Source organism: Rhinolophus sinicus, chromosome 7 (assembly GCF_057876585.1).
Source record: "Rhinolophus sinicus isolate RSI-liver-muscle chromosome 7, RSI-T2T, whole genome shotgun sequence".
Taxonomy (NCBI): domain Eukaryota; kingdom Metazoa; phylum Chordata; class Mammalia; order Chiroptera; family Rhinolophidae; genus Rhinolophus; species Rhinolophus sinicus.
In genome coordinates, this window is record NC_142507.1 from 32529478 (window position 1) to 32555282 (window position 25805).

The 25805-nt window shown below is 42.4% G+C and overlaps 1 protein-coding gene across 1 annotated transcript in view; it reads left to right on the forward strand.

Moving 5' to 3' along the window:
- Nucleotides 1–25805, forward strand: part of SLC44A3 (solute carrier family 44 member 3) — an 88853-nt gene that overhangs the window by 13811 nt on the left and 49237 nt on the right. Inside the window, 5 exon segments of the mRNA XM_088799453.1 lie at nucleotides 3486–3646; nucleotides 5950–6036; nucleotides 7269–7408; nucleotides 10442–10628; nucleotides 20166–20331. Of these exon segments, the coding sequence (XP_088655579.1) occupies nucleotides 3486–3646; nucleotides 5950–6036; nucleotides 7269–7408; nucleotides 10442–10628; nucleotides 20166–20331 (741 nt within the window).

The window sequence follows — 25805 nt, forward strand, 5'->3', positions numbered from 1 at the left end:
CTGCACAAGATAACATGCAAGTAGATCTTTTTCCTCTGATGTTCAATGTAATATTGTATTTTGAGTCCCCTGTGTATTAAAATCTGAAAGGCTTGGGTTTTCCCCTCCAGTAAATCAAGTTCTAGCCTCCCACACAGGTGCCCATGCCTGTCACTGCATTGTTTGCTAGGATGAATTCCAACAGGGTAATCCAAATATACAATTAGTTTTTCAAATTACTTCCTGCAGATTTGAGTGGCCTTGCTGGTAAGGAAAGGAAAAGCAGAAGTGGGGAAGAAACTGCAGTCTGTGGCCAAAAGACACAGCCCCATCCTAGCTAATGAAGCACTTTGTGGTAAACTGGTCAGCCACCCACCATGGGTGAGCTACACTTTATATGCCTCTCTTCACCCTCAAGGCTAAGATGGGTCATTCTTTACTAGCACAGGGTTATTAAGTGCCTAAAGCATTTACAAACCATGTTGATAAAATTAAGGTCTTAGGGAGAATTGTGTCTGGGGAAAAACAAATAAAATGACATTAAATCTATGTCAGACATTAAATCTATATCAGACTTTATTTTTCAGAAATACTAAATGAAGTTTCAGAAAACATTTGCTTTCAAACAATTCATATTTGTTGGTGGTAAGACTACTTAATAATAGAAAATAAAAAGAAATTAAAGTTTTAAAAATTGGAAGGCAAGAGGTAAAATGCTCTGCAGGTGGCAAGAAAATTAACTGAAAAACTACAAATAATAAGAGAACTTATTTAGGTGTCAGGGAACAAGATAAATATACTGAAATCTGCAGCATTTATATTTTTGAAAAGACTCCTTTTACCACAGTAAGAAAAAAGTACGTACAAAAACACAAGTCCCTGGAAAGAAATTTAATAACAAATGAATACGAACCACAGAAAGAAAACTTAAGTAGACTTCTGAGGTACAAAGAAAAGTTGAACAAATGGAAAGACAGACTGCATTCTTGATAGTACAATTCAGCATTATAAAGATGTCATTTCTCCTGAAGTTGAGCTATAAATTTATCATGATTGCAGTAAAAATAACAACAGGATTTTTTTCAGAAACTGGATAAGCTGATTTGAAATTTTATAATGAAAATGAAAAACAAGAATGGCCAAGAAAAATCTGAAAAAGAAAAACAATGAAGGGGACTAGCTAGCCCTCTCAGTTTTTTAAAACAACATACTATAGTACTAGAAACCATGGGAGAATTATTTTATAACCTGAAAGTAAGGCAGGCATCTAACTATAATGTAAAACTCAGAAGACATAAAATAAAACATTGAAAAATTTGGCTGCATTAAAAACAAATCTTTCTGCATGACAAAAACATTAGAGACAAAATTAACAGGCAAATAAGTTGCAATTTATATAAAAAAGAGATTGATTTCTCTAATTTATAAGAGGTCTTACTAATCAGCTTTTAATAGACCAATTTCTCAATATAGAAATTAGATAAGGATATACAGTGATGCTTCAAAGAAAAAAAAATAAGGTTATTAAAACATACAAAAAGAGGCTGTACTTCCCTCACGTAGGGGAGATTCCATTTACGGCTCTTTTACCTTGCAGACTGGCAACATCTCTCGAAGATTTGATAATGCACTGTCTTGGCAAGGGTGTGAGGAAATAAGCAGTGAGGGCAATTCATCAATATTCATTACGATGAATGTGCACATCCTTTAATCAAGCTTTTCTACTTCTGGAATTTAATCCACAGGTATCCTTATACCAGTATGAAAGGACATTTGTGCTAGCTTATTCACTGCAGTGTTTGTAATAGCAAAAGACTGAAAACAATGGCTGTCAGTGGAGGGCTGCTTAAGTAAACTATGGTATATCATTTAATGTAACACTGTTTAGCTCTTTTTTAAATAAGAGACTAGCAAGCTGGGAATAACTCAGAATTTTCTCAGTTGGATAAAGGTCATCTATGAGAAATCTACAATTAACCTATACTTAATGGTGAACTATTTATTGATCCACCTAAGATTAGAAATAAGGCAAGGATATCTGCTCTTACCACTTTCACTCAACATTGTAAAGGAGGTCCTAAGAATTGCAATAAAGTAAGGAAAACAAAAAGAAAGGAAGAAATGAAACCATCTTTATTTACAGGTGGCCTAATTATTTACATAGATAATCAAAGGTTACTTAACCTCTCTGTGGAAAACAGTAAAGCTAAATTTCAACATATCAATTTTATAAAGCAGTTTAGGAAAGCAAGAAAATGTGTCACATTTATACCAAATTAAGGATGTTGAGTTATGATACTAATGTGTACAACTTTAATTTTGTTTAACACTATCTGCCAAAATAAGCTTTATTCCCTATAACTTAAAGTGTGTGTGTGTGTGTGTGTGTGTGTGTGTGTGTGTGTGTGTTATTATGTACAGTTAATTCCACTGTTTTGGCTGCAATAAAATTGTTTTTGAAAAAAATACAATGCAAAGGAATTTTAAAAATAACTAAGTGCACTTAGCGAAATTGCAAGATATGAAGTCAAAATGAATTTCTATATACTAGCAGCAAACAATTAGGAAATAAATTTTTTAAGTCTAACTCAAGCAGCATCAAAATATAGAATTCTTAGGAATAAATTTAACAGAAAGCATGGACAACCTCAGCTGAAAACTTAAAGCCATTGCTGAGAGACACTGATACCTCAACAGGTAGAGAAATATTCCTTATTCACGAATTGGAAGTTTTTAATATTGTTAGAATGTCACTTCTTTCCGAATTGCTCTACAGTTTCAATACAATCCTTTCAATATAATTTCTGTAGAAATTGACAAGTTTAGTCTCAAAAATACGAAAAGCTAAGACCTAGGGCCACAAAGATTCTTGAAGAAGAACAAAGTTAGAGGGCTCACACCATCTGATTTCAAGACTTATTATAAAGTTACAGTGATTAAGACAGTTTGGTGTTGGAATAAGGAGAGACTAATAAGTAAGTGGATCAGGATAGAGAGCCCAGAAATGGAACCACATATATGTGATCAATGATTTGTAGTGAAAGTACCAAAGCAATTTCATGGGGAAAATAAGTATTTTCAACATATCATGCAGAAATAAGTGGGAAAATACAGGAAAAAATGACTTTGTATGAGGACTGTTACCTCATACACAAAAATTAATTTGAGTAAATCTTAGACCTAAACAGAAGAAATGGGATTCTTATGTTGGAGTTCCTAGTTTGTGTCTAAGAAGGGCCCTAGGCATGAGAGTCAGTAGGTCAGCTCTCCAAATTCAGGTGTCTGGTTTCTAGGAGCGCCCATAATCATTTCCCATCCAGAGCATCAGCTAGTCACTGTAGCAGCACAGTTGCCTGGCTTTCTAAGAGGTACTTTGCACACAGGGTGATAAACCTTTTTTTATTACTGCGTATCTTATGCTTTCTTGGTTGTTGAGAATTTTAAATAAACATGTTTTTTAAAGATAAGTAGTTAAACCTCTTTACCATTCAATCTTTTATTTTTAGCAAGTCTTTTCCCTTGTTTAATCGATGCATCCCTCAAACACCGGAAGGCTATTCTCTGTTTGCATCTGTTTTGGTAAATGATGTTGACACTCTCCATCGAATTCTACGTGGAATAATGTCAGGAACAGACACAATCCTTGGCCTGTGTATCCTCTCATTAGGTAAGTTTCAGTTAATTTTATTTCGTGATGATTTATGAATTGCCAAAGTTTCTTGCACTTATGTATATTGTACAATGTAAATTAACTTCTTAAATATAAAACTTCACTGTGTATATTTTCTTTATAGATGTATTTTCAATGTTTCAGGTTCAAGTGGGAGAGGGGACAATATAATTGGGGGAAGACCAGCTGGTTCTCTGCCAAGAGTCTTCATGAGGTGGGGGTGCTGTAATATAGTGACCATGTTCTAGTGCCTGGTCCTAAGCTCTGCATAAAGATGGATGTGCAAAGCAGAATGCCAGTCTGGCCATGAAAAGTACAGCTGTCAGAGGGACCAGAAACACATGGCTTCCGACCTTCCTGTAGGCGAGCTGGATCAGAAGGCCGCTTAGTGAACAGTGGGACGAGTTGTGCATCCAGGTCAAATAGCATCAGACGGCAATGGCATGATGTGTCCAACTCTTCCAAGGAGCATCCCTGGTTTGGGTTGTGGGCAGGTCAAGGCCTTGAGCCAGGACATGCCTCTTCCGGGCCTTTGTGGAAATAGCTACCCACTTCTTAACCCTTTGACTTCCCATTTTCTATGTTTCAGCTTGATGAGCCCCTTTAAGAGTTGACTTTCTCTTTGAGTAAGTTGATACACTCTGCTGCTGTGGGCAATAATACTAGCCTGTTACCTACCCCTTTCTACACTGGCTGCCTCCCAACCTCTGGGTTGAAAGAAACTCTTTGGTCAGATATGAACATGATTTTGCCAGTTTACAAATTGAGTTTTCCATAATTTCAGTACCAAAATATTACTAATTCCTGAATGCTTGGGATGCTTAACTGGTCACCAGAGTTCTTATGACTCAAATGGGCTAGGCATTGTTCTTACTTTTTTTGTGTGTGTGTTTTCCCAGGACCCATCAGCTCCAAGTCAAGTAGTTGTTTCAATCTAGTTGTGGAGGGCACAGCTTACAGTGGCCCATGTGAGGATCGAACCAGCAACCTTGTTAAGAGCACCACGCCCTAACCAAATGAGTGAACTGGCCGCCCATACTCTGAAGTCATTCATTCAAACCTTAGCATAATCCTATTGCCTTTTGCAAGAAAGGAAACCTGAGGCTTGGAGAGGCTAAGTGACTTGGCCAAGGTCACACACCTAGTAGAGTAGGTAGCTGAGGTGAGACTCAACTCAGATCTGATTCCAAACCCATGTTCTTAACCACTGCACTGAAAGAGCTATATGTAATCCTGATTTCTTACTCAGAAAAACAAAGTAAACTAGTATTTATAAATTCGCTATAATACTTAGAATAAATTTATAAACTTAAAAACCCAAATATTGGACAATAATATGCAGATTTTTTACATAGCTTGCCATATAATTGGAATCTTAAATTTTTCATTTTTAAAGGCATTAATCTTTCCTATTTAATAAGAATATCTGAAAACACTTAAAGTGAGAGGTTTTTTGGTTTTTGGTTTTTGGTTTTTTTTAAAGATTGTATTGGGGAAGGGGAACAGTGTGTATTTCCAGGACTTTATTGGGGAACCGTGTGTTTTTCCCAGGACTAGGGTTTCTAGGAGGGAATTCCCGCCTATTCTCGTGAATTTTTTTGCTTTCCTGTTCCTGAATCCTGAGAAAAGTTGGTCGGGAAATCGGGAAAATTGGCTCCTTGAACCCAGGTGGTTGGTAGTATTGGCCATCACTTTGTGGAAATGATTCATCGTGGAGAACAGAAAAGAGTTTATATCTTGGGATTCGGGAACAGGAAAGCGAGAAAAATTCCTGAGAACAGGTGGGAATTCCCACCCAGAAACCCTACCCAGGACCCATCAGCTCCAAGTCAAATTGTTGTCCTTCAATCTAGTTGTGGAGAGCACAGGTCAGCTCCAAGTCCAATGGCTATTCTAGTTGCGGGGGGTGGCGGGAGCACAGCCCACCATCCCATGCTGGAGTTGAACCAGTAACCTTGTTAAGAGCAGGCTCTCCAACCAACTGAGCCATCTGGCCACCCAAAAGTGAGAGCTTTTCATAAGCCCAGGAAGAAGTTAAAAGAGTTAAGTATGATAAAAAATTTTAAACGGTTCATTAGGACTTGAAAGAAAAAAATGTTTTGAATATTTGGGAATAAAACATGCTTAAATTTTTTTTTTTTTTTTTTTTTAAATTCAAGAAGAATGCTTGCACTTTCAGAAGCTGGCTTATAGTAGCGACTGAACTCATCTACGCTTCAGCCCTCACTCTTCTGGAGAGTTTAGGCATTATCTCTTTCACACCTTGGTTGCTGTAGTTTCCGTTTTGCTTAACTTTTCAGGCTTGTCTTTGGCCATGGTGTTCACCTTCCGATTCATCACCACCCTTCTGGTTCACACTTTCATTGCATTGGTTATTTTGGGACTGTGTGTAAGTATTTCCACTTGATTTATTTCTTTTTGATTAATAGAAAAGGCTTTCTGTTAAGTATAGAACTTAAAAGTTGCCATTTTTGAGCTAAAAGGGATATTAGAGTCTTTTTATCCAACCCCGCCAGGTTACATATGAGAAGACAGGCCCAGGGAGGGCAAGGGGAGTAGCTTACGTCTCATAGGTGATGGCAGAGTTAACGCCCAGTCTGTTGTGTCTTCTACACTATGCCCTCTGAGACATGCCTGCCACTTGAGTGACCTGCTATCCATACAGTTAAAAGACAATTCCAATGCCTGTTGGAAGCCTCTTAAAGGATTTCTTCTGAATTTGCACATCACCCACTGACATGTGGGTGCCGACATTGTCATGCAAAGGCTATGACCCATCTGAAGATGTGTAGGCCCTGAGCTGGGTCCCTGGAAACCCTCTCCTGTGCCCACTGTTTCCCTATTCATTGCTGGATTTGGGGCCCATCCAAGAAAGGTGGGGAGAGGTAGTCCAAGAGGCAGGGACATGGAGGAGGCTCAAGGCAGCAGCTATTTACTAACTGGTGTGGGGTAGTTGAGTTTTTAGTTATTGGTACAGCCATAGTGTTTCATTCCCCCATTAATCAGCTGTGCCCTCAGCCACTTCAGACCTCACAGCTCACAGGTACACAGTGCGCCTGGGCTGGAGTACCTGCACTGCAGCTGGTGAGGGATGCTTTCCCATCTACAACTAGTAAAGACAACTGTGACCTTCCCAGTCACTGTATATGGCATAGGTGGCAGTGCCTGAATGCAGAGCATTTGCAATTTAAGGTGTCTGCCCGTTTTTATAGGTGCCAACCCCATTTCTAGTCTCTTGTAGGAGTTGTCACCAGCAGAGCTCGTTTGGAAGTTTTAGACTTTGGACTCCAATGCTGTTCCTATCACCATCCTGTTGGTGCCATTTCCTCCCTGCTCACACCCAGACCCAACCTGTGGGCTGGGCTGATGGGACACACCTGTATTCTGGGGTCAACACACTGCATCTCCCAAAGATAAGAATCTACTCCAGATCTGGAGTGGGGGGTGGGAGTTAGGGGCTGCCCTGGCCCTGTCTAGCTCCTTCAGAGAGCTCGTCTTGCTGTAAAGCCTAGGGATTTGGGACCTACTGCCTGAGCCTGGCAACCCGGTGTATGGTCCCACATATTGGGATGGGGGGTGAAGGGGGTGGTTACCTGATGGCAGGTGCTGATCCCCACAGTGTTTTGCTTTCCAGTTGTCTGCGGTGTCTTATGGTGGCTGTATTATGACTACACCAATGACCTCAGCATAGCATTGGACACAGAAAGGGAAAATATGACGTGCTTGCTGGGGTTTGCTGTTGTATCTACAGTTCTCACAGTAAGAAACGTGCTGCCAGTAAGAGGTCAAGTAGCCAGGCAGAGCTCTGAAATCCAAATAATTGGACTTTAAACAGAAACAGCTCGAATGTGATATTATTTCACCTCATAGTGTGCGTCTATATTCATGTAGTGAATGGACACACATAGTTCAGGTTTTATTTGAGATTCCTTCATGGGGATACATAAAAACATTCAAAAAAAGAGAAAAAAGATGTCTTCCTTCTTTCCAAGTCATTTCTACCATCTCTCAGAGTTTGATTTGTTACTTGTGCTGATTTATTGTCCTTGAAGATAGAAGAACCATTTTTATCCCAAGTGGCTGTAAGGTGGACACTGTAAGGTGGAGAGGGGGCAGACTTAAAACAGTTCCTGTTTCCTGTTTGTGAGGATGGATGCTCTGCTCTCTCAGGGTGTGACAGCTCACACTGCCCTCGAGCACAGAGAGCCCTTTGTTTCCAAACCTGCAGGCTGCTGGGTTATTTTGGTGTTCCAAGAACCTGCTGTCTCCCAGTGAACTCTCTGGTTGAAAACAGGCCAACAGAGTATTGTTGAGGCAGCAGATATGGTTGTGGGGGGAGGGTGGTTCATCACTCCCCAGGTAGTATCAGAAGTGCTGGAATCACGAGGACCCTGGCGAGGGTCTGGAGGTGAATTCAGGGGACCCGTGATCACCTTTGCTAGCGTTGCTTACTGTTTTGTGGAGGAGCACTCATCAGGAGTTTCCAGAAGCCCATTCATTCTGTCAGCAAACAGATTCTCTCACAACTCAGATCTCTCCTAAGGAAACCCTTCAGCTCCCATGTGTAGTACATTCTTCACTTTTCCTCCTTTCTAGTGAGTTTAGGTCTGTGTTATTCACAAAAACTGTGCTCAGGGAGCAAGTGTGTGATGAGGTAAAGCACCGGATTTGTCCAGCCTCAGGCAAGGACCAGCCCATAGCTGAGCCAGGTCCTATGAAGGAGGCTGGGGAAAAAGGGCCCCTGTACCCCAGGCCAGGTGCTGGGGCTGCTGGGCCTCAGGGGAGGAGTAGGGCTGGGAGTTGTGGAGAGAGCCCCTCTACTCCCTGAGTCCTCCATAGTGCTTCCTTTGTCTTCATACACTGAACCTTTAATGGCCACCCAAATGCCAGGGTCCGAGGTGAATTTTCCTCCTCACCACGTGTCAGGTGAGTAAAAGAGGAGGCTGTGAGGGCAGAGAGGGGCTGTTTTCACCTGTGTCTGTGAGGACCAACCCCTGGCTGGTACAGAGGATAGAACTGAACCAGAGCTCGCACACACTCATTTGGCACACATGTCGCTGGATGAGCTTATTCTCATAAAAGCCCTAGACTCTTCATTGTCATCACCATTTACTGAGCCCTACTGTGAACAGAGCCGTGCACTACGCAATGGAGCCGGCAAGACACAACACACAGATAGCACATGTCCCATGATAAGGTGAATTACAAAACAAGGAATACCATGACATGGTGCATCGCGAAAGATCCCAGCCTTTGCAATCTCGGGTCTACATTCAAATCCACACCTCAATCTGTGACCTTGGAGAAATGACTTGGCTTCTTAGGCCTCAGTCTCCTCATCTGTCAAATGGGCATAGTACTACAAGCTTGCCCACAGGGGTATGGCGTTCCCTCTTCTCAAGGGGGCATCTGGTGGGAAGCTTGAATTCCCACCAGAGAGCGCCCCCCCTCCTCCCCCAGAGCTCACTGGCTTGAGACCAGAGACCGAGGAGCTGGGCAGGCTATGGAGCAAGAGGACAGCCATGCCCAGGGAAACCACTGCCTGCCAGCTTCCCCCTGCTAGCCCAGTCTTGGCTCCTCAAACCCTTGCACAAAGTGAGGGAAGGAGGACAGGGAGAGAAAGCCAGATTACGTCCCCTCGTCAGGGACCACTCCCTGTCCCTAGCACTTGCTGGTCTCCAAGGGGAAAGAGGAGATGTCAGCTGCTCCTCTTCTTCCCTTACTCCCCACTCCTTGCTTCTGCTTTCCCAGGCAAGGGAATGAGAGGAGAAAACCCACATTAGCAAGAGAGGAAAAGAAGCAGAAGGAACGTCACCTCCCTAACCCTCATCCCTTCATTCTCACCTTGGAGCCCCCATTTCTCCTCTCCCCATGCCCTCCCCACGTGTTGGAGCCCAGCAGAGACCCCGAGAGTCTCAGCTAGTGTCCTAAATCCTGAGAAGATCCTTATCTGCTACCAAGACCACTTGGGTGGGGATATGTTCCTGCCTTCTGAGTTCCCAGCAGATGCCTTGTAAATCAATTTGAAAATGTTGGTCTGGGAAGATGGAGGCTGCTGTGAATGGTATTGAAATGGCTTCACTATAACTGCTAGTGATAATGAAGAAAACTGGGTAAATGGCATTAAAGCTTCGCTCAGAGCATCAGCCTAGGAGCACAGGCTGAAATGCAGCACTTTGCAGCTTTGAGCCCAGAAGAGTGAAGTTGAGGCTTGGCCCCTGTGGCAAGGCCCCTCCTTGAAGAAACTCGCCAGTGCACAGAATGAGAGAGATGGCAGTGGCTGGGCCAGAATGTGGGGACAAAGGTCGTCTGTTTCTTTAATGTGATGTTTATATGCAGGGAGCTAAGGACAGGAGAGACGAAGTCACAGAAGTTTCTTTAAGGCATAATCACTGTCCTTCTCCCTCATGCTTGTGTCCCCTGCCTTTTGCAGTCCTTCAGCGTTTCCTGAGTAGCTCAGGTGTTGAGGTGGGAGGATGGATAGAAGACTGTTCCCTGACCCTGGAGGACCTATTCTCATTTTCTTTGCATTTTCTCTTGCTCTCTAACCAGATTGCAGGCTCCTCTAGGGCATGGATTACATCCTGTTCACTGTTACTAGAGCTGCAGAATCCAGCCTGGGAACCAGCATTTAGTAGATGCTCAATTTGTGTTTGAGAATTTATCTGATCAGTGATAATAAAAGCAGTGAGTAGCTATCTTAAAAGAACTGTTTGTTGCGCTATCAGTACAATATTAGGGTTTGTTTTATGCTCTTCTCAGTTCTTCACTATTTTATCCCTTTCTCACCAGGCAGTTCTGCTTGTCTTGATTTTTGTCCTAAAAAAGAAGAAGAAATTGGCAGTTGAACTTCTCTGGGTCACAAATAAAGCCATTAGCAGCTCTCCTTTCCTGCTGTTCCAGCCACTGTGGACATGTGCAATCCTCGTCTTCTTCTGGGTCCTCTGGGTGGCTGTGCTCCTGAGCCTGGGGACTGCAGGTAAGGGCAGTGGGCTTCACCTCGGAGTCAGAAACAGAAACCCTCACCATTTTGGAACCATCGCCATTTTTTATAGGGACCTCTTGTGGACTAGAGGTGTCTGATGACAGCAGTGACAGTGCTTGGGTCCCTGTTATAATGGAAGTCAGGAAAATTCTTTTTCCTCTTTTGTGTTGGCTTTTAAAAAGCTGGATTTGTGTTTCACGAGAGATTAAATTCAGTAAGGACTGAAAGAGCTTTAGGAAAAAAATGACAATATTTTTAAAGAGCCTACAGAAAGAATCTTATCAAATGTCTCTTTTGGATTTAAGCTTTATCCAAGGTAATTTACCAATTCCTATCAAATTAGTAGGTGATGAAGAAGAACCCTGGAAAGGCCATAATAAACTGTCGTTGTGCGTAATAGAGCCAGCTAAAGTTAAAGCAAGCCCAGGCTGAAGTTCGTTTGCTGCTGAGAAGATGGCGCTGTATCCTCCATCCTCCTGTCATCTCTGTACCGTGGGCTTCTACCAGACATTCCTCAGAATCAGCTATGGTGTTTTACTAGAATACAGGTGCTTGGGCCCCACCCTCAGAGATTCTGATTCACTTGGTTTGAGGTAGGACTAAGTATCTCCATATTTTCAAAGTCACATTCTAGAGCTGTGCTATTCAAAGTGCTGTCTCAAACCAGAGAAGGAGCTTAGGCCAGAATGTATATCACTCATTGCTTCCTTCATCGAGAAAGTCTTACTGTGCAAAAACAATGTCAGCAGAAAGAAACAGTGGGCTTAGTGATACAGTTGATGTACATTCCAGTACAAGCTCCTTGTCTCACTGCAGGCTGGGAACCACAGTGTGAGGACAGGTGTCCAGTCTGTGGACCACACTTTGAGTGGCACTGCTCTAGATCTTCTCTAACTCCTTCATTTGATTTGGTTAAGGCCCAGATTCACACTCTGATGTGAGTACAAAGCGTAAGGTGCTGTTTGAAACTGTCACCAGGCCATTAAGAACCACAGCAGATGTCAAATCAACAAGGCTAATGTGACTCCTTAGTGATTTATCAAGTTTAGCTCTAATCACGTATGTTAGAACACTTGCTGTGTAGCAGGTTCTTAGTGAACTGCATTCTCTTCCCTCTCCTCGGGAGTAAACTGACCTCTCAGAGATACTTCAAGATGGCCAGCAGGCTCTCTGCAAGACACAGCCCTTAGAAGCCCGTATTTCCAGCTTCAGAGACGCTATAGGGGCAGTCTCTTCTGTTGCGGGGTCTCTGGAAGCTTGCTGGAGGCCTGCAGTGAACTTCTGATAACGATCCAGGAAGGAACCCTGGTCAGACAGGTACAGGACTGTAATCAATCAGGATGAGGCTTGTCTGAATGATAGAAAACTCAAAACAGGGGCTTAAACAAAATATAAGGTAATTTCTCTCTCACATTAATGAAATCCACAAGGAGACCCCACGCCAGCATAGTTCTCCAGAGGTCAAGGTCCCAGGTACTTTCTCTCTTGTTCCACAGCCTCTACCACTTTCTTCCACCTCGTAGCTGAAATGGACACTCGGGCTCCAACAAGCAGGCCTTATCTAGCCTTTAGGAAGGTGGCAGGGAGGAAGATGAGCATGTTCCTCCCTCCTTCACCCCCACCCAGCAGTCATAACAGCACTTCCACTTACACCCCATTGGCCAAACCCTAGTTATAATGTGTTATAAGCATCACAATCCCCTTTCAGTGTGTGTGTTGTTATGCTCAACGTATAGGCAAGAAAATTGAGGTTCTGAGCGTCATTTGCTGAGGGTCATCCAGCTGGGAAGTGTGATGGCTCTCTGACTCCAGGGCTCTAGAATAGAGCCTGTAATCTTTCCCCCACTGCACATTTTCCTGTGTCGGGGATACAAAGCTAAGAAGTCAACATTAGGCCTCCTCAGATTTGTTTGTTCAAGAGGAAGCAGTACTGTGACCACAGCAGTTGGCTGGTGGACAGGGCCATATCCACAGTGAGGTATTTGGGGCCTGTGGCTGCAGGGCCAGAGGTTGAAACCAGAGTGGCTGGGAGTGAGGTGTGGCAGCAGGTGGCAGGGCAGGACGCCCACCCACTGTCCCTATGGGGTGAAGGAAGTTGTCTCTGGCTAAACCATGATGTGCATGCTTTGGAGCAGGGCACAGTCCTTCATTCGTTCTTTAATTCACGAAAGTGAGGTGAGCACTGTGGGGATGAGGTCCTGAGCGAGGCACTGGGGGACAGTGGCCATCGCTCACCACAGCACAGAGTTGAGCAGAACAGACTGACAGTTAAAAATGTGCTCATGGCAAAGGCTGATGAACATCAGGATAGGAGACATTTGGGGAGCCACAAGAGCGCCAGAACAAGTTGGAGAAGGCTTCTCAGAGGTTGGACTGGAAATTGCCAGATCAGAAAACACAGAGAAAGGCAAAAGGGGATTCAGGAACTTCACGACCAAACACAGAGGACAAGGAGAGGGCCAGTCCTGAGAGTTGGGGGTGCAGTCAGAAAGGAACAGACCTCAAGGCAGACTTAGGGGTGAGTTTTCAGCATGGTGCTCCTCTAGGCCTCCCCTCTTAGGTCCTAGCTGGGCACAGGGCCTAGGGTGCATTAAATAGCTTCCCTCCAGGACTGAGAGCAAGGGGGGTAGGGAGACGGTAGGCTACTATGTGGGCTGAAGGTAGCACGTCTTTCTAGAGCCACCTCAGGGGTCATGTATTAAAATATAGTATTTCTCTGTCAGTGGAAGGAGCAAAATGATCAAGAGCGAGAGGAATAGAGGGGCAGAATAGAAAAGTGGCTGCCAGGACTAACAGCAGTATCAATGAGCAAGCTGATTTTACACTTCACACAGTGACCACCTTTCTGCCTCCCTGGGGTTGGGGTTTATAAAAACCAGAGTGGCATCCATTCAGGTCACCTGAGTCTCCTTTCCATTTACTTGTGGGCTAACCCTGGTACACAAAACTCCTTTTGTCTTCAAAGGCCTTTTTACCCAGTGTCAGAGCAATAGCTTGGGCCAGGGCAGGTCAGCAGCTGCATCCCTTTGTTTCACATCATTTTGTCTCAGGAGATGCCCCAGTGATGCTTAGAGAGCCTGGGAGCCACTCTCAAGGCTCAGGCAAAGATGCAGGTGATCTGGGTGGGGAGAGACATGGGCACAGCAGCTGATCGTCTCATTTCATGCCCTCCCAGGCAGTTACAGTGAAGACAGGCTCCCTCTTTAGTCTGTGCCCAATGTCATGTCGGGGAGTCCTCAGTGGATAAACAGCTGTGAATTTTTTACTGTGTCAAATGGTTGAATGAATTAGTATTTTAATGTGTAAAAAGAAAAAAAAAATACAGAAAAAGTGAACTTAGGTTGATAACTTTTGTCCAGATGATCTGTTTGTTTAATGACTGTAAATCAGTCTTTGAACTAGTTGAGAAATTCTGGCTTCTCTGGGAATTTTTTAAGTAAAGCATTTTAAGGCCCCCAACAATGAGATTTATTAGTCCTTGTCTGCTTCCAGCAACATGACAGGAACTACTAAAATCCAGTGGGAATATGTGAAAACCCTAATAACCTTGAAAATCTAGCAGGTGCAATTGGCAGGTTGGAAAGAGCTTATGTGATCTGATTGCCCCCAGTTGTCACTAAGGTGGTCTGGAAGCCCCAGAGTCTGAACAATGGAAAAGGCCCATTTGGTGGAGGTGGGGGTGGGGCGATTTCCTTCCAGTCTGTGCTTCAGTTAGAAGAAGTAACACAGGGATGTACTTGGCACGCTTAAGACAGGCAAAGGGCCGTGCTCAGAAAGTGTGCAGCAGGGCCGGACAGAGGGTTTCCCACAAGGATCCAGCCTGTCTTTGGCCTTCCTTGTATGTCAGTCCGCTGTGGTTCCCTTTTCTCATTTTTGCAATGGAAAAGTGATGCTTTCCCCAGGTTGCCTCACAAGGATGCTAGGGGGCTGAGATGGGACCAGAGGTTTGCTTTGCAAATAAGGGCCATATATGTTCCTTGTAGTAGGAATTAATGCCAACTAAGGAATGTCTACTGCTAGCTTCAGCTTTGTGGTTTATTCTTTGCTCTGCCTGGCTTATTAGAGAACTCAGTTTAAAAGAAAACATTTTTGTTTTATTTTATGTTTTTAGTTACTAGAGATCTATTATAGAAGATAATGGAATTTATTTCAAAAAGCCAGCTGGTGTACCAGACCTGTCCTAGGATAGGCAGAAGGAGCTTGCACAAGAGAGATTTGAAACAGCTTCTGCTTTTCAGAAGTTGGTGGTCCCTTTGGGAAGGTGCAAAGGAAAGCACTTTCCATGAACGTCTCTGTCTTTGCACTTGCTGTGATCTTTGTCCAGAATCCCCTCCTCTTCCAACTCTCACTCCAGCTTTCTACCCCAGACTACTTGGAAAGCTAGCCATCCTTCAAGAAGTGTTTTGAGTATTGTATTTCTTAGAAAATCTCCCATCAATTCCCCAGGTATGCTTAGATATGTCTTCTTCATTTTCTTTGCATTTTTATTTCTTCATCCTTTCAGTAAATAATAACTGCGTGACTGCTGTGTGCACTGGGTACTAGAGACACAGCAGTGAGCAAGACAAAGGCCCTAGAGTGAGGAAAGAGGGAATCCATGAGTAAATGTACTATGTATCGGGTAATAAGTCCTATGAGGAACAGTAACGCAAGCTATGACTTGTGTGTTGTCATCCCCACTAATGTATGAACATCTTGAGGGCAGGGACTGTATGTTTTCCTTTCTGCGTCTCTTAACTCAGTGTGTTGCCTCTGAATAAGTTCAGCAAGTAGAGCTGAATCAGGAAGTGAGGTCACATCAGAGCTGTATTAAATGATATGTTACACATGGAAAGAACTTGGAAAATCACATGTCAACGAGATTTTCTTTTTCCCTAATCCTCATGCTGTCAGAGTTGAAGCTGAGCCTGTGCGAGACAGGCAAGAGGGGTGTCAGTGTGCTGGGGGTCCAGCAGGACACTTGAGCCAATTTGCTGGAAGAGACCAAGTTCACAGAATGTGCCAGAAAGTTGAGCCCTTACAAATTGGGCCTGCTTCCTTTGGGAAGTTATCACAACCAGCTGGACTGCCTTTCTTGAGAAACTGCCATTTAAAGTCTTTTGAGATGCTTTAAAGCTTGCTTATGATACCCAGATTTATAGCCACCTGTAGGAGGAATTTCCTCCAGGTTATATTGATGACCTCTAGGAAGAGCTCCAGAAACTCATCTCAGATCTCTATAATAAGATCTATTACTGTAAGAAGGTTGGTTCTTCATTTGTTTATTTAACAAATATTTATTGAACATTTACTATATTAGACCCTGTTACAGGTGCTGGAGATAGAACTTTCCTTCCAATATGGAAGCTAGAGAGAGATTAAATACAATAAATAAATGAATTGTATAGTACATTAAATGTTGATAAGTGGTATGGAGAGAAATAAAACAGAGAAAAGAAATGGGAACTACTTAAGTGGGTATAATTTTAAATTTAGTGATTGAGCAGAGCTTCATTGAGGTGATATGTCAGCAAAGATTCGAAGAGGGTGAGGGCAGAATCACGAAGCTCTAGGACAATGTCCTTGGCAAAGGGGACAGCAAGAGGCCAGGATACTGGGGACAAAGCAAGGGGACCCATGCAGCCAGAGTGGAATACTTGAGGAGAGCATGGGTCAGGTCCTGAGGCTATTATAGAAACGTTGGTTCTAATCTTCGGGAAGTCATTACAGAGTTTTAAGCAGAATGGTGACATAATCTGAGTTACATATGAATAGCAGTGATCTAGGGAGGAGATAATGGTGGCTTAGAACAGGGTCATAATGGTGGACATGGTGTGACATACTGGATTCTGCATCTATGAGGTTTCATGATATATTAGTTGAGGCATGTGAAGAAAACAGGAGTTGGGGACAACACTGAGGTTTTCTGAGCAACTGGAGCATGTGATTGCCATCAGCTGAGATGGGGTAAGACTTTGAATGGAGTATTTTAGGAAAGATCACATCATTTTGGTTGTCTTAATTGAGATATCTTTTAGGCAGCCAGAAGATGTCAGGTAGGCAGTTAGCTCTTTGAGTCTGAAGTTACTGGAGAGGTCCCAGCTAGAGATCTACATTTGGGAATTTGGGAGCATATAATAGTACTGAAACCATGATATTAGAATGAGTGTAGAGAGAGAAGATAGGAAATCCAAGGACTGTGCATTGATCGCTTCAATGTTAAAGGGTCCTAGAGATGAGGAAGAACAAGGAAAGGAGACTGAACGGGAGCAACCAGTGGGCAGAGGAGAGAAGGTGTGCTGTCCTGGAACTTGGTGGAAGATTGCAAGGAGATGTGAATGGTCCAGTGTGACACATGCTGCTGATGAGTAAGCAAGGACTAAGGACTGACCATTTAATTGAGCAATGCGGAGGTAAAACAAAACAGTTTCAGAGAAGTGTGGGGAGTGGATTGTAATTGGAGTGGGTTTAAGAAAAAGTGGGAGAGAAGAATTGGAAAGAGGAAGTGGAGACAATCTTGAGGAATTTGTTAAAAGGAACAAAGAAGTGGCAAGGAAGCTGGAGGAGGAAAAGGAGTCAAGAACAGATTTTTTTGTTTAAAGATGTGAGATAATTAAAAATGATTCCATAGAGAGGAGTATTTTGATGAAGCAAGAAAGAAGGAGAGAATTTCTGAAGAGGTATCTTCAAGCAGGTGAGAAAGAGGATCTTGGGTGGGGGTTGGCCTTAAGATCCTGGACAGTTTATCATATTAAGGGTTGTTGGATTATGGCCACATACTGATAATGGGTAGATGGAGGGGTAGGCGCTAGCAGAAATTTTCTGATTGCTTAAATTTTCTCAGAGAAACCAGAAGTAAGGTTACTGACTGAGAATGAGGATGGTGGGGGGTTGGGTGGGGGTGGGGGAAGAACTCTTAGAGGTTGGAGGAGAAATTATAAACATTCCAGAAGAAGGGGAGTTGAATAGATTAACATAACAACATGTGAATTCCTGGCAGTCATTCAGATGGTATCTTATTTCTGATTTTTGTTTGCCTTTTTAATTTTTCCCCCTAATAGCTAATGTCTAGCATAATTCCAGTGTGCAGTAGATGCTTAATAAATATTTGTGAATTTCAGAACTGGAGCCAGATCTATCTATCTCAATTATAGCGAACCCTATATTGTACTTACTATTCTAAGTGTCTTCCCCCTTTAATCCTCATAACAGCTACATATATGGCATTTAGAATCATGAGATTGAATGGGATCACCAAGGGAATGAGAAGCAGGTATTAGTGTCTTCAGATTACAGGTGATGAAACAGATTTAAAAAGTCTCATAACCTGCCGAAGTTTGGTGAGCCATTAAGGGACAGTGCAAAGATGTGAATGTCAGCTTGTGTGACTTTTAATCCAAGCCTGTAACCACTGCCACACAGTTCATCTTATCTGCCCTCTTCATCTTTACACTGAGAGAACTGAGGCCCAGGTTGCTTATAACATATGTCAAAGCTGAGACTGGAGCCAAGTACTCTCCTAGTTCCATCACCATCACCAAGACCCACCATATCTTGGGATCTACCTGTAGTCCAGTTCCCTTTAATTTAGCTACCCATAGCAGTTAGCTATATAGTTGTTTATGGGGCTCTTGACTGCACTGACCCAGCCATCCAGGAGAGGGCAAACATGTGCATGTAGACATGCATGCCCCACCCAGAAACTTGTTCCCGGCTTTCATCTTGAATGAAGCCAGAGAGCCTGACTCTGCAGAGAATGCTTGTCTAAAGTAATGGTTCTCAAGCAGCAATTTTCTTCCCCAGGTGGCATTTGGCAATGTCTGGAGGCAGTGTTTGGGTTGTCTTAATTGCAGGAGGGGAAGAAGGGGAGGGAGGGTGCTCCTGGCATCCATAGGGTAGATCCCCGGGAAGCTGCTAAACGCCCTACAATGCACAGGATAGCCTCTCCCCATCCCCAACAAAGAATTATCTGGTCTAAAACACCAATCGATATGCTGAGAGCTTGAGAAACCCTGTCCTAAAGGAAAATCTGTGAACAGTGTGGTATAACTGAACCAGGTGAACAAGCAGAAGATGGATTCAACAAAGATGTTCAGAAACAAGTGATCAGTTAAGAATAACTTAAGTGTTCTGCTACCTTGGGGAGTGCCAAGGGTGTGAAAGCCTGCGCGGAACTTGACCTATCACGTTAGCTGCTGTCCACTTGCTGACTCGCCATCCATGTGCCAAGCTGGGATGTGTGTGATTGTGCTGTGGACAGCACAAGGCAGCCACAAGGAGAGACACCCCACCTCCCCCACGACCCCCTGGAATCCAGGACCTTTTCTCTATTAGGGAAATCATCCCTCCTGTTCTGTGGAAAAATTCTCCACCCCCAAACCATTTGTGATGTTGTAGACCTATTCTTGCAACACTGCAGTCTGTGCCCGGAGCCTGTGGACCTTGCAGGAGCAGCAGTGAGCTTGTTGGCTGCCCTGTCGCTTCTGATATTCCAGGGAGTGCTTTTCCAAGGCTTCATTGACCCGATACACCTAAACTTGCCTGTCAGGTCACCTCCTTTGGAACTAGGGATGCTTTTCTGAAACACACCCATTTTGGAAAATCATAAGCATTTATTAGTGCCTTACCTGAAACAGAGATTGCCTCCAAGCCAGAATGAGCCCAGTGTTTGATAAAATTTGAACATCTCTCTGTAAATCAAGCTGCTGCACTCTTTCTCACAAAGTGACTCTTGTTCAGCAGAACATAGAGCATAAGGAACTAAGACCAACCTTCATTTGTGAGGCCAGTTTGCTCTACAGCAGGATTATCTTCTCCCACTTCCTTCACAGAGACTATTGTGAATGTCTAAAGATACATGCATTATGAAGCTAGGTATGAAAGGAAACATGAACTATGTTTAACTGTTGTTCAGGTTGTAGGTTTCACCAAAGATCAAAGTGCCCACCTTCTTACAGTAATTTATTTAAAATAAGAAGCGGAAGACATCAAGAAATCTTAACGCATTGCAAAGCTGTTTAAAAAAGAAAAAGAAGAAGATCCCTTGTCTCTTTTAAAAAGACTAAATTTTTGGTGAAGTGGGGTTCTATAACATGGTCATAACAACTTTTTGTAGTTTCATCCACATAATTTTTTATTGCATCAGAAAGTGATGTGGAAAAACCATAGGTTTTACACTCCAATGAGTCTGGTTTTATATTCTCCTTCCAATAGTCATGAGCAGTGAGACGTTACAACAGTTACATGACTCTCCTAAACCTCAGTTTTCACATCTACGAAGTAGAATGAATATTAGAGTATATGTCAAGTGTCTTGCAAATTGCGTACCAATCAGTCACTGTAATTATCATTATTGATAGTATTCATAAGTCAAATATGTGTTTTAGTTTTTGCTATGGAGATGTTACATTATGGTGGGTGCTTCAAATTTTTCTTTGGCATTCGTGTTTCATGTTATGCCAAAGGCCAGGCATGAGGAAGTGTGCCCTGTTGAACCAACTTCCATGGTTAGGAAAACATTGGTGTAAAGCATGTTTGTGTTGTAAACTTTAGGAGCTGCCCAGGTTATCGAAGGTGGCCGAGTGGAATATAAACCTCTTTCCGGCATTTGGTATATGTGGTGGTACCATTTAATTGGCCTCATCTGGACTAGCGAATTCATCCTCACATGCCAGCAAATGACTGTAGCGGGGGCAGTAGTTACTTCTTATTTCAACAGGTAGGTCTAGCATGTTACTCCTGTTGGTTTGTCTGTGTGTGTCATGCTGTGCGTCTCTAAAGGTATTTTGGAGTTTTGACATGACCCCTTAAAAGGGGTTGGCAAGTATAAAAGACTAAGCTAAAAATTTGGCTGGATGGTCATTTGGTGGTGAAAAGCAATGTCATACCTTAAATTTGTCACAGTTCCAAGCTCCTTTGCTTTAAGCTAGATAATTAAAAAGGAAGCCAAACAGGGAAATAACCACACTGCTTAGAATTGAAAGATGGAAAGGAAGGGTTGACTTCTCCTGTAAATATTCTTTCTTACTGACTTCAAACTTAAAAAAAAGTAATCTATTTGGAACACACTTCAGCAAGTTCTGTGAACTTCATTTTGTCCTATATAAAATGAGGGAAGGTTTGTTTGGAAAGTAACTTTAAATCCTAAAGGAAGTGTATATAACTGTAAAATATAATTCATGTTCATGTAATAGTTAAGTTCTAGTGAATGAATTACGTCTTTGTTCACCATGATACTTATTTCAGTGTTTATACCCCATTACCTCACAAAATAATTGAGGGCACACACAAGCACACACACACCCTCAACCCTTTACTCTTTTGTGAGCTTGTGACTCTCCACCTGGCAGTGATAAAGCCTCAGGCAAGAAGAGCATGGCCAGGACAATGACAGGGTTGGACTCAGAACAGAAAGTTTACTCCTCTAATCTCTGAGACCAAATGAGCAGATGAACTCAAGTGTTCCTGGGGTAAGAAAATCAACCAGGGATGATTCATACCATCAAGCAGTTACCGCCTGCCTATAAAGGGCACTGGGTTTTAATACAGTGGTGCTGTTTGGAGCCTCTGTTATTAGAGACTCCACAGGAGGGGCTGTAGCCCTTGGCATTGAGAACCTCTGAGGGGTGGGAGGTGTGTGGTGTGTGCTGCCTGCTCCTGAGTAGGGGAGCAAAGATTATTCTAACCAAAGTGGCCAGCAGGTAACAGCTGTCTGACAGCAGTGATTTGGTATTACCTTAGAATCACAAAACCAAAGCATTTTCAATAGGGCTTTTGGTTTGGACTTCCAAGGGAGCATATGCATGTATCTCATAACCCCTCCTTCTACTCCAACTCCCCACCAAAAACATGAAAGAATGAAAAAGGTATAAACACACAAGGACAGTGAAAAACAGAGATAATGACAACAAATAAGAAACATCAACCAAATGTTGAAAACTGAAGAGAGGATGGGTGAGGGTAAGTGATGACTCTGAACAGACTGGAGAAAGCTAAAAAAAAAAAGGCCTATGTATGTTGAGTGGAAAAGGAGGTGAAAATAAGATGCAGGCTGCTTTGAGCCACAAAACCCTAGAAAGGCTCAAGAATTCACATGTAAAACGAATTTCTGAAGATTAGTTAAGTCTTCCTAAGGAGCAGTTAGGCCCTAGGTCCCCTCCACACCACTAGGAGATGGAAGCTTTGCTTTCTAGAGAGGGAAACCAGAGACAGTCTGGACTTGGGATATCTAGCACAGCTGAGGCTGGGGTGAGGCTCTGTAATGAAAGAAGGGGGAATAAATGAGAGTCTAACTACCCAATAGTGAGGACACCTCACTACCACCTTCACCAACCCACATTCCACAGCTTAGCTCCCAGGATGTTGACAACCAGGTTGATATCCCCAAGGCAGGAGATCAGAGGATTCTTCTTTGAAGAAATTGTCTAATCCAAAGTGAAGACCTCCAGATAGTGCCGTATGGGGTCCCCCAATGAAATGGCCTGATTCCTTATTCGGAACCAGACAGTGAAACCCAACTAGTCAACAGTGAACCATCCCACAGAGCTTCCAGTTCACTCTTTAGTGCTTCATTCTTAAATATGGACGGATAACCAGTGATTATTAAACATTTGAAGAGAACCTCTAGTGAAAGAAAAATCAAGTGAACAAAAGAAAAGGAATTTAGGGAAAACAGAGACAATGCAGGCAGCAGAAGAAAACTACACACATAAAAAATAAAACCACTATAATATCCTCAGCGAACGCAAAGACATACTGTATCCATAAAATAAGAACAACAACAACAAAAAAGGAATAGCAAAGGAATGAAAAAGACCTTTTAGTAATTAGAAACATGATTGTACAAGTGAAAATTTTCTATTAAAGGATTAAAATATAAAATTGAAGAACTCTTCTTGGACGTAGAACCAAAAACACAAAGAGATGGAAAATAGGAGAAGAAGGATAAAAAGTTAGAGGATAAATTTAGGAGAGTCAGCTAATCTGACTAATATGAGTTCCAGAAATAGAGGACAAACAAAAAAGAAGGGAGGAAATTATCAAAGAACACTTCCCAGAGCTGTAGGACTTGAGTAAAGAAGATGCTAGAAGCGTCTAGAGGGAAAAACAGATCACAGGCAAAGGATCAAGAACTAAAGTAGGATCTGATGTTCAATAGCAACTCTGAATCAAGAAGACAGTGGAGCAAGGCTGTCAAAATACTTCTTTTAAGATTTGTATTAAAATATAATTAACATACAATATTATATTAGTTTCAGGTGTACATCATAGTTATTCAACAGTACCCATCTAGAATTATACAGACTTGTTATCACATTATTGATTATATTTCCTTTGTTAAAGAAGTGATAAGTCCAGCAACCATCTAACACTGTACCACAGTATCACAATATTATTGATCTTCCCCCCTTTTTAAAGTTTTCAATTAGAGTTGACATTCAATATTATTTTATATTAGTTTCAAGTGTGTTAGACATTTATATAATTTAGGAAGTGATCCCCTTGACTAGTACTACCTGGCACTATACATAGTTATTACCATGTTATTGATTATATTACCTATATTTTACATCCTCATGACTATTTTGTAACTACCAATTTGTACTTCTTAATCCCTTCAGCTTTTTCACCCTGCCCCTAACTCCCTCTTATCTATCACCCCAACAAATCTAGTATCCATCTGCACCATATGTAGTTATTACAATATTACTGACTACACGTATATTCCTTATATTATACCCTACATCCCCATGAGTACTGTGTAACAACCAATTTGTATTTCTTAATCCCTTCCTCTTTTCACCTATCCTCATCCCGCCTCCTATCTGGCAGCCATCAAAATGTTCTCTGTATCTATGAATTTGTTTCTGTTTTGTTTGTTTATTTTGTTCTTTAGATTCCACTCATAAATTAAATCATATGACATTTGTCTTTTGCTGTCTGACTTATTACACTCAGCACAGTACCCTCTAGGTTCATCCATGTTGTCACAGATGGCAAGATTTCCTTTTTTTTTTAACAGCTGAGTAATATTCCATTGTATATATGTACCACCTCTTCTTTATCCATTCATCCATTCCGGGACACCCAAGTTGCCTTCATATCTTGGCTTATGTAAATAATGCCTCAATGAACATATGGATGAGCACATCCCCTCAAAGTAGCATTTTGGGTTTGTTTGGATAAATACCCAGAAGTGAGATTACTAGATCCTTCATTGTCTCTTGTTATAGTCTTTGTTTTAAAGTCTATTTTGTCTGGTATATGTATTGCTACCCCAGTTTTTTGTTTGTTTGTTTCCATTTTCATGAAATATCTTTTCCATCCCCTTACTTTCAGGCTGTGTGTGTCTTACAATCTGAAGTATGTCTCTTGTAGGCAGCATAGGTAAGGGTCTTTCTTGTTTTCTTATCCATTCAGCCCCCCATCTTTTGATGGGAGCATTTAATCCATTTACATTGAAAGTAATTGTTGATAAGTATGTAGTTATTGCCATTTTGTTCATATATTTTATTTTATTTTTTCATCGTAAAGAAGTCCCTCTAAGATTCCTTGTAATACTGATTTGGTGGTGATGAACTCCTTTAGCTTTTTCTTGTCTGGGAAGCTCTTTATCTGTCCTTTGATTATAAATGATAACTTTGCTGGGTAGAGTAATCTTGGTTGTAGGTCCTTACTTTTCATCACTTTGAATATTTCCTGCCAATCCCTTCTGACCTGCAAAGTTTCTGTTGAGAAATCATCTGACAGTCTTATGGGAGCTCCCTTATAGATAACTATCTGCTTTTCTCTTGCTGCTTTGAAGATTCTCTCTTTGTCTTTAACCTTTGGCATTTTAATTATGATGTGTCTTGATGCTGGCCTCTTTGGGTTCATCTTGTTTGGACTCTCTGCACTGCCTGGGCTTGTATATCTATTTGCTTCACTAGGTTAAGGAAGTTTTCTGTCATTATTTCTTCAAATAGGTTTTCAATTCCTTGCTCTTATCCTTCTGGTATCCCTATAATGCGTATATTGGTATGCATGAGGTTGTCCCAGAGATCCCTTAAATTCTCCTTAATGTTTTGGATTCTTTTTTGTTTTTGCTGTTCTGATTGGGTGTTTTCTGCTACTTTATCTTCTACATCACTGGTTCAGTCCTCTGCTTCATCTAATCTACTGTTGATTTCCTGTAATGTATTCTTCATTTCTGTTATTGTAGTCTTTATTTCTGACTGGTTCCTTTTCATGTTTTTTATTTCTATTTTTATGTTTTTCTATTTCTTTGCTGAAGTTCTCCCTGAGAAAATTGAACATCCTTATAACCAGTGTTTGGTATTCTGCATCTGGTAGATTGATTGTCTCCATTTTGTGTAGTTCTTTTCTTGGAGCTTTGTTCTGTTTTTATTTTGGACATGTTTGTTTGTCTCCTCATTTTGGCTACCTTCCTGTGTTTGTTTCCATGTATTAGGTAGGGCTGCTATGTCTCCCAGTCTTAGTAGAGTGGCCTTATGTAGTAGGTGTGCTGTGTGGCCCAGAGGCGCAGTCTTTCTGGTCACTTGAGCCACGCACTCCAGTTGTGTCCCTTGTGTGGGTTGTGTGTGCCCTCCTCTTGTAGTTGAGCCTTGGTTGCTATTTGCATATCAATGGGTCAATGGGAAGGATATACCCTCCTGCTCACTGGTTGTGAGGACTGGCTGTGACTACAGTGGACGAATTGTTGTGCAGGGCCGACCCTACAGAGCAGCATCTGCTTCAGCAGGGCTCTGGTGCCTACCCAATCTGCACCTTGTGTATATTGTCCTTGGAGGAGGCCAGGTGATACTCCATCTTTTTCAAACCTGGACACTGGGTGCGTCAGCCCCACGGCCACCTGAGAGTGGATCCACTGTAGGTTAAGTTCTGCCACAGCCCATGCCCCACTCAGGGCCACTCAGCAGGAGCCACAAAGAAATCCACAGTTGGCTGCCACCTGTGCTGTGCTTGAATGTGCCTTGAGAGGCCAAACTGTATACCAAGGCCAGCTGCCGCTAGTGCTGAGCTTAGGGCTGCTCAGCCAGAGGTACAGGACATACTCAGGTCAGCTGCTGCTTGTCTGGGTTCCGTGAACCTTTGAGAGACCTTAGAAAAGTCTGCAGCCTGAGATAAGGCAGGCAGTTTGTATGAAAAAGCTACTGAGAGCAGCTTGAGTGTGCACAAAAGTTGGGTGGGGTA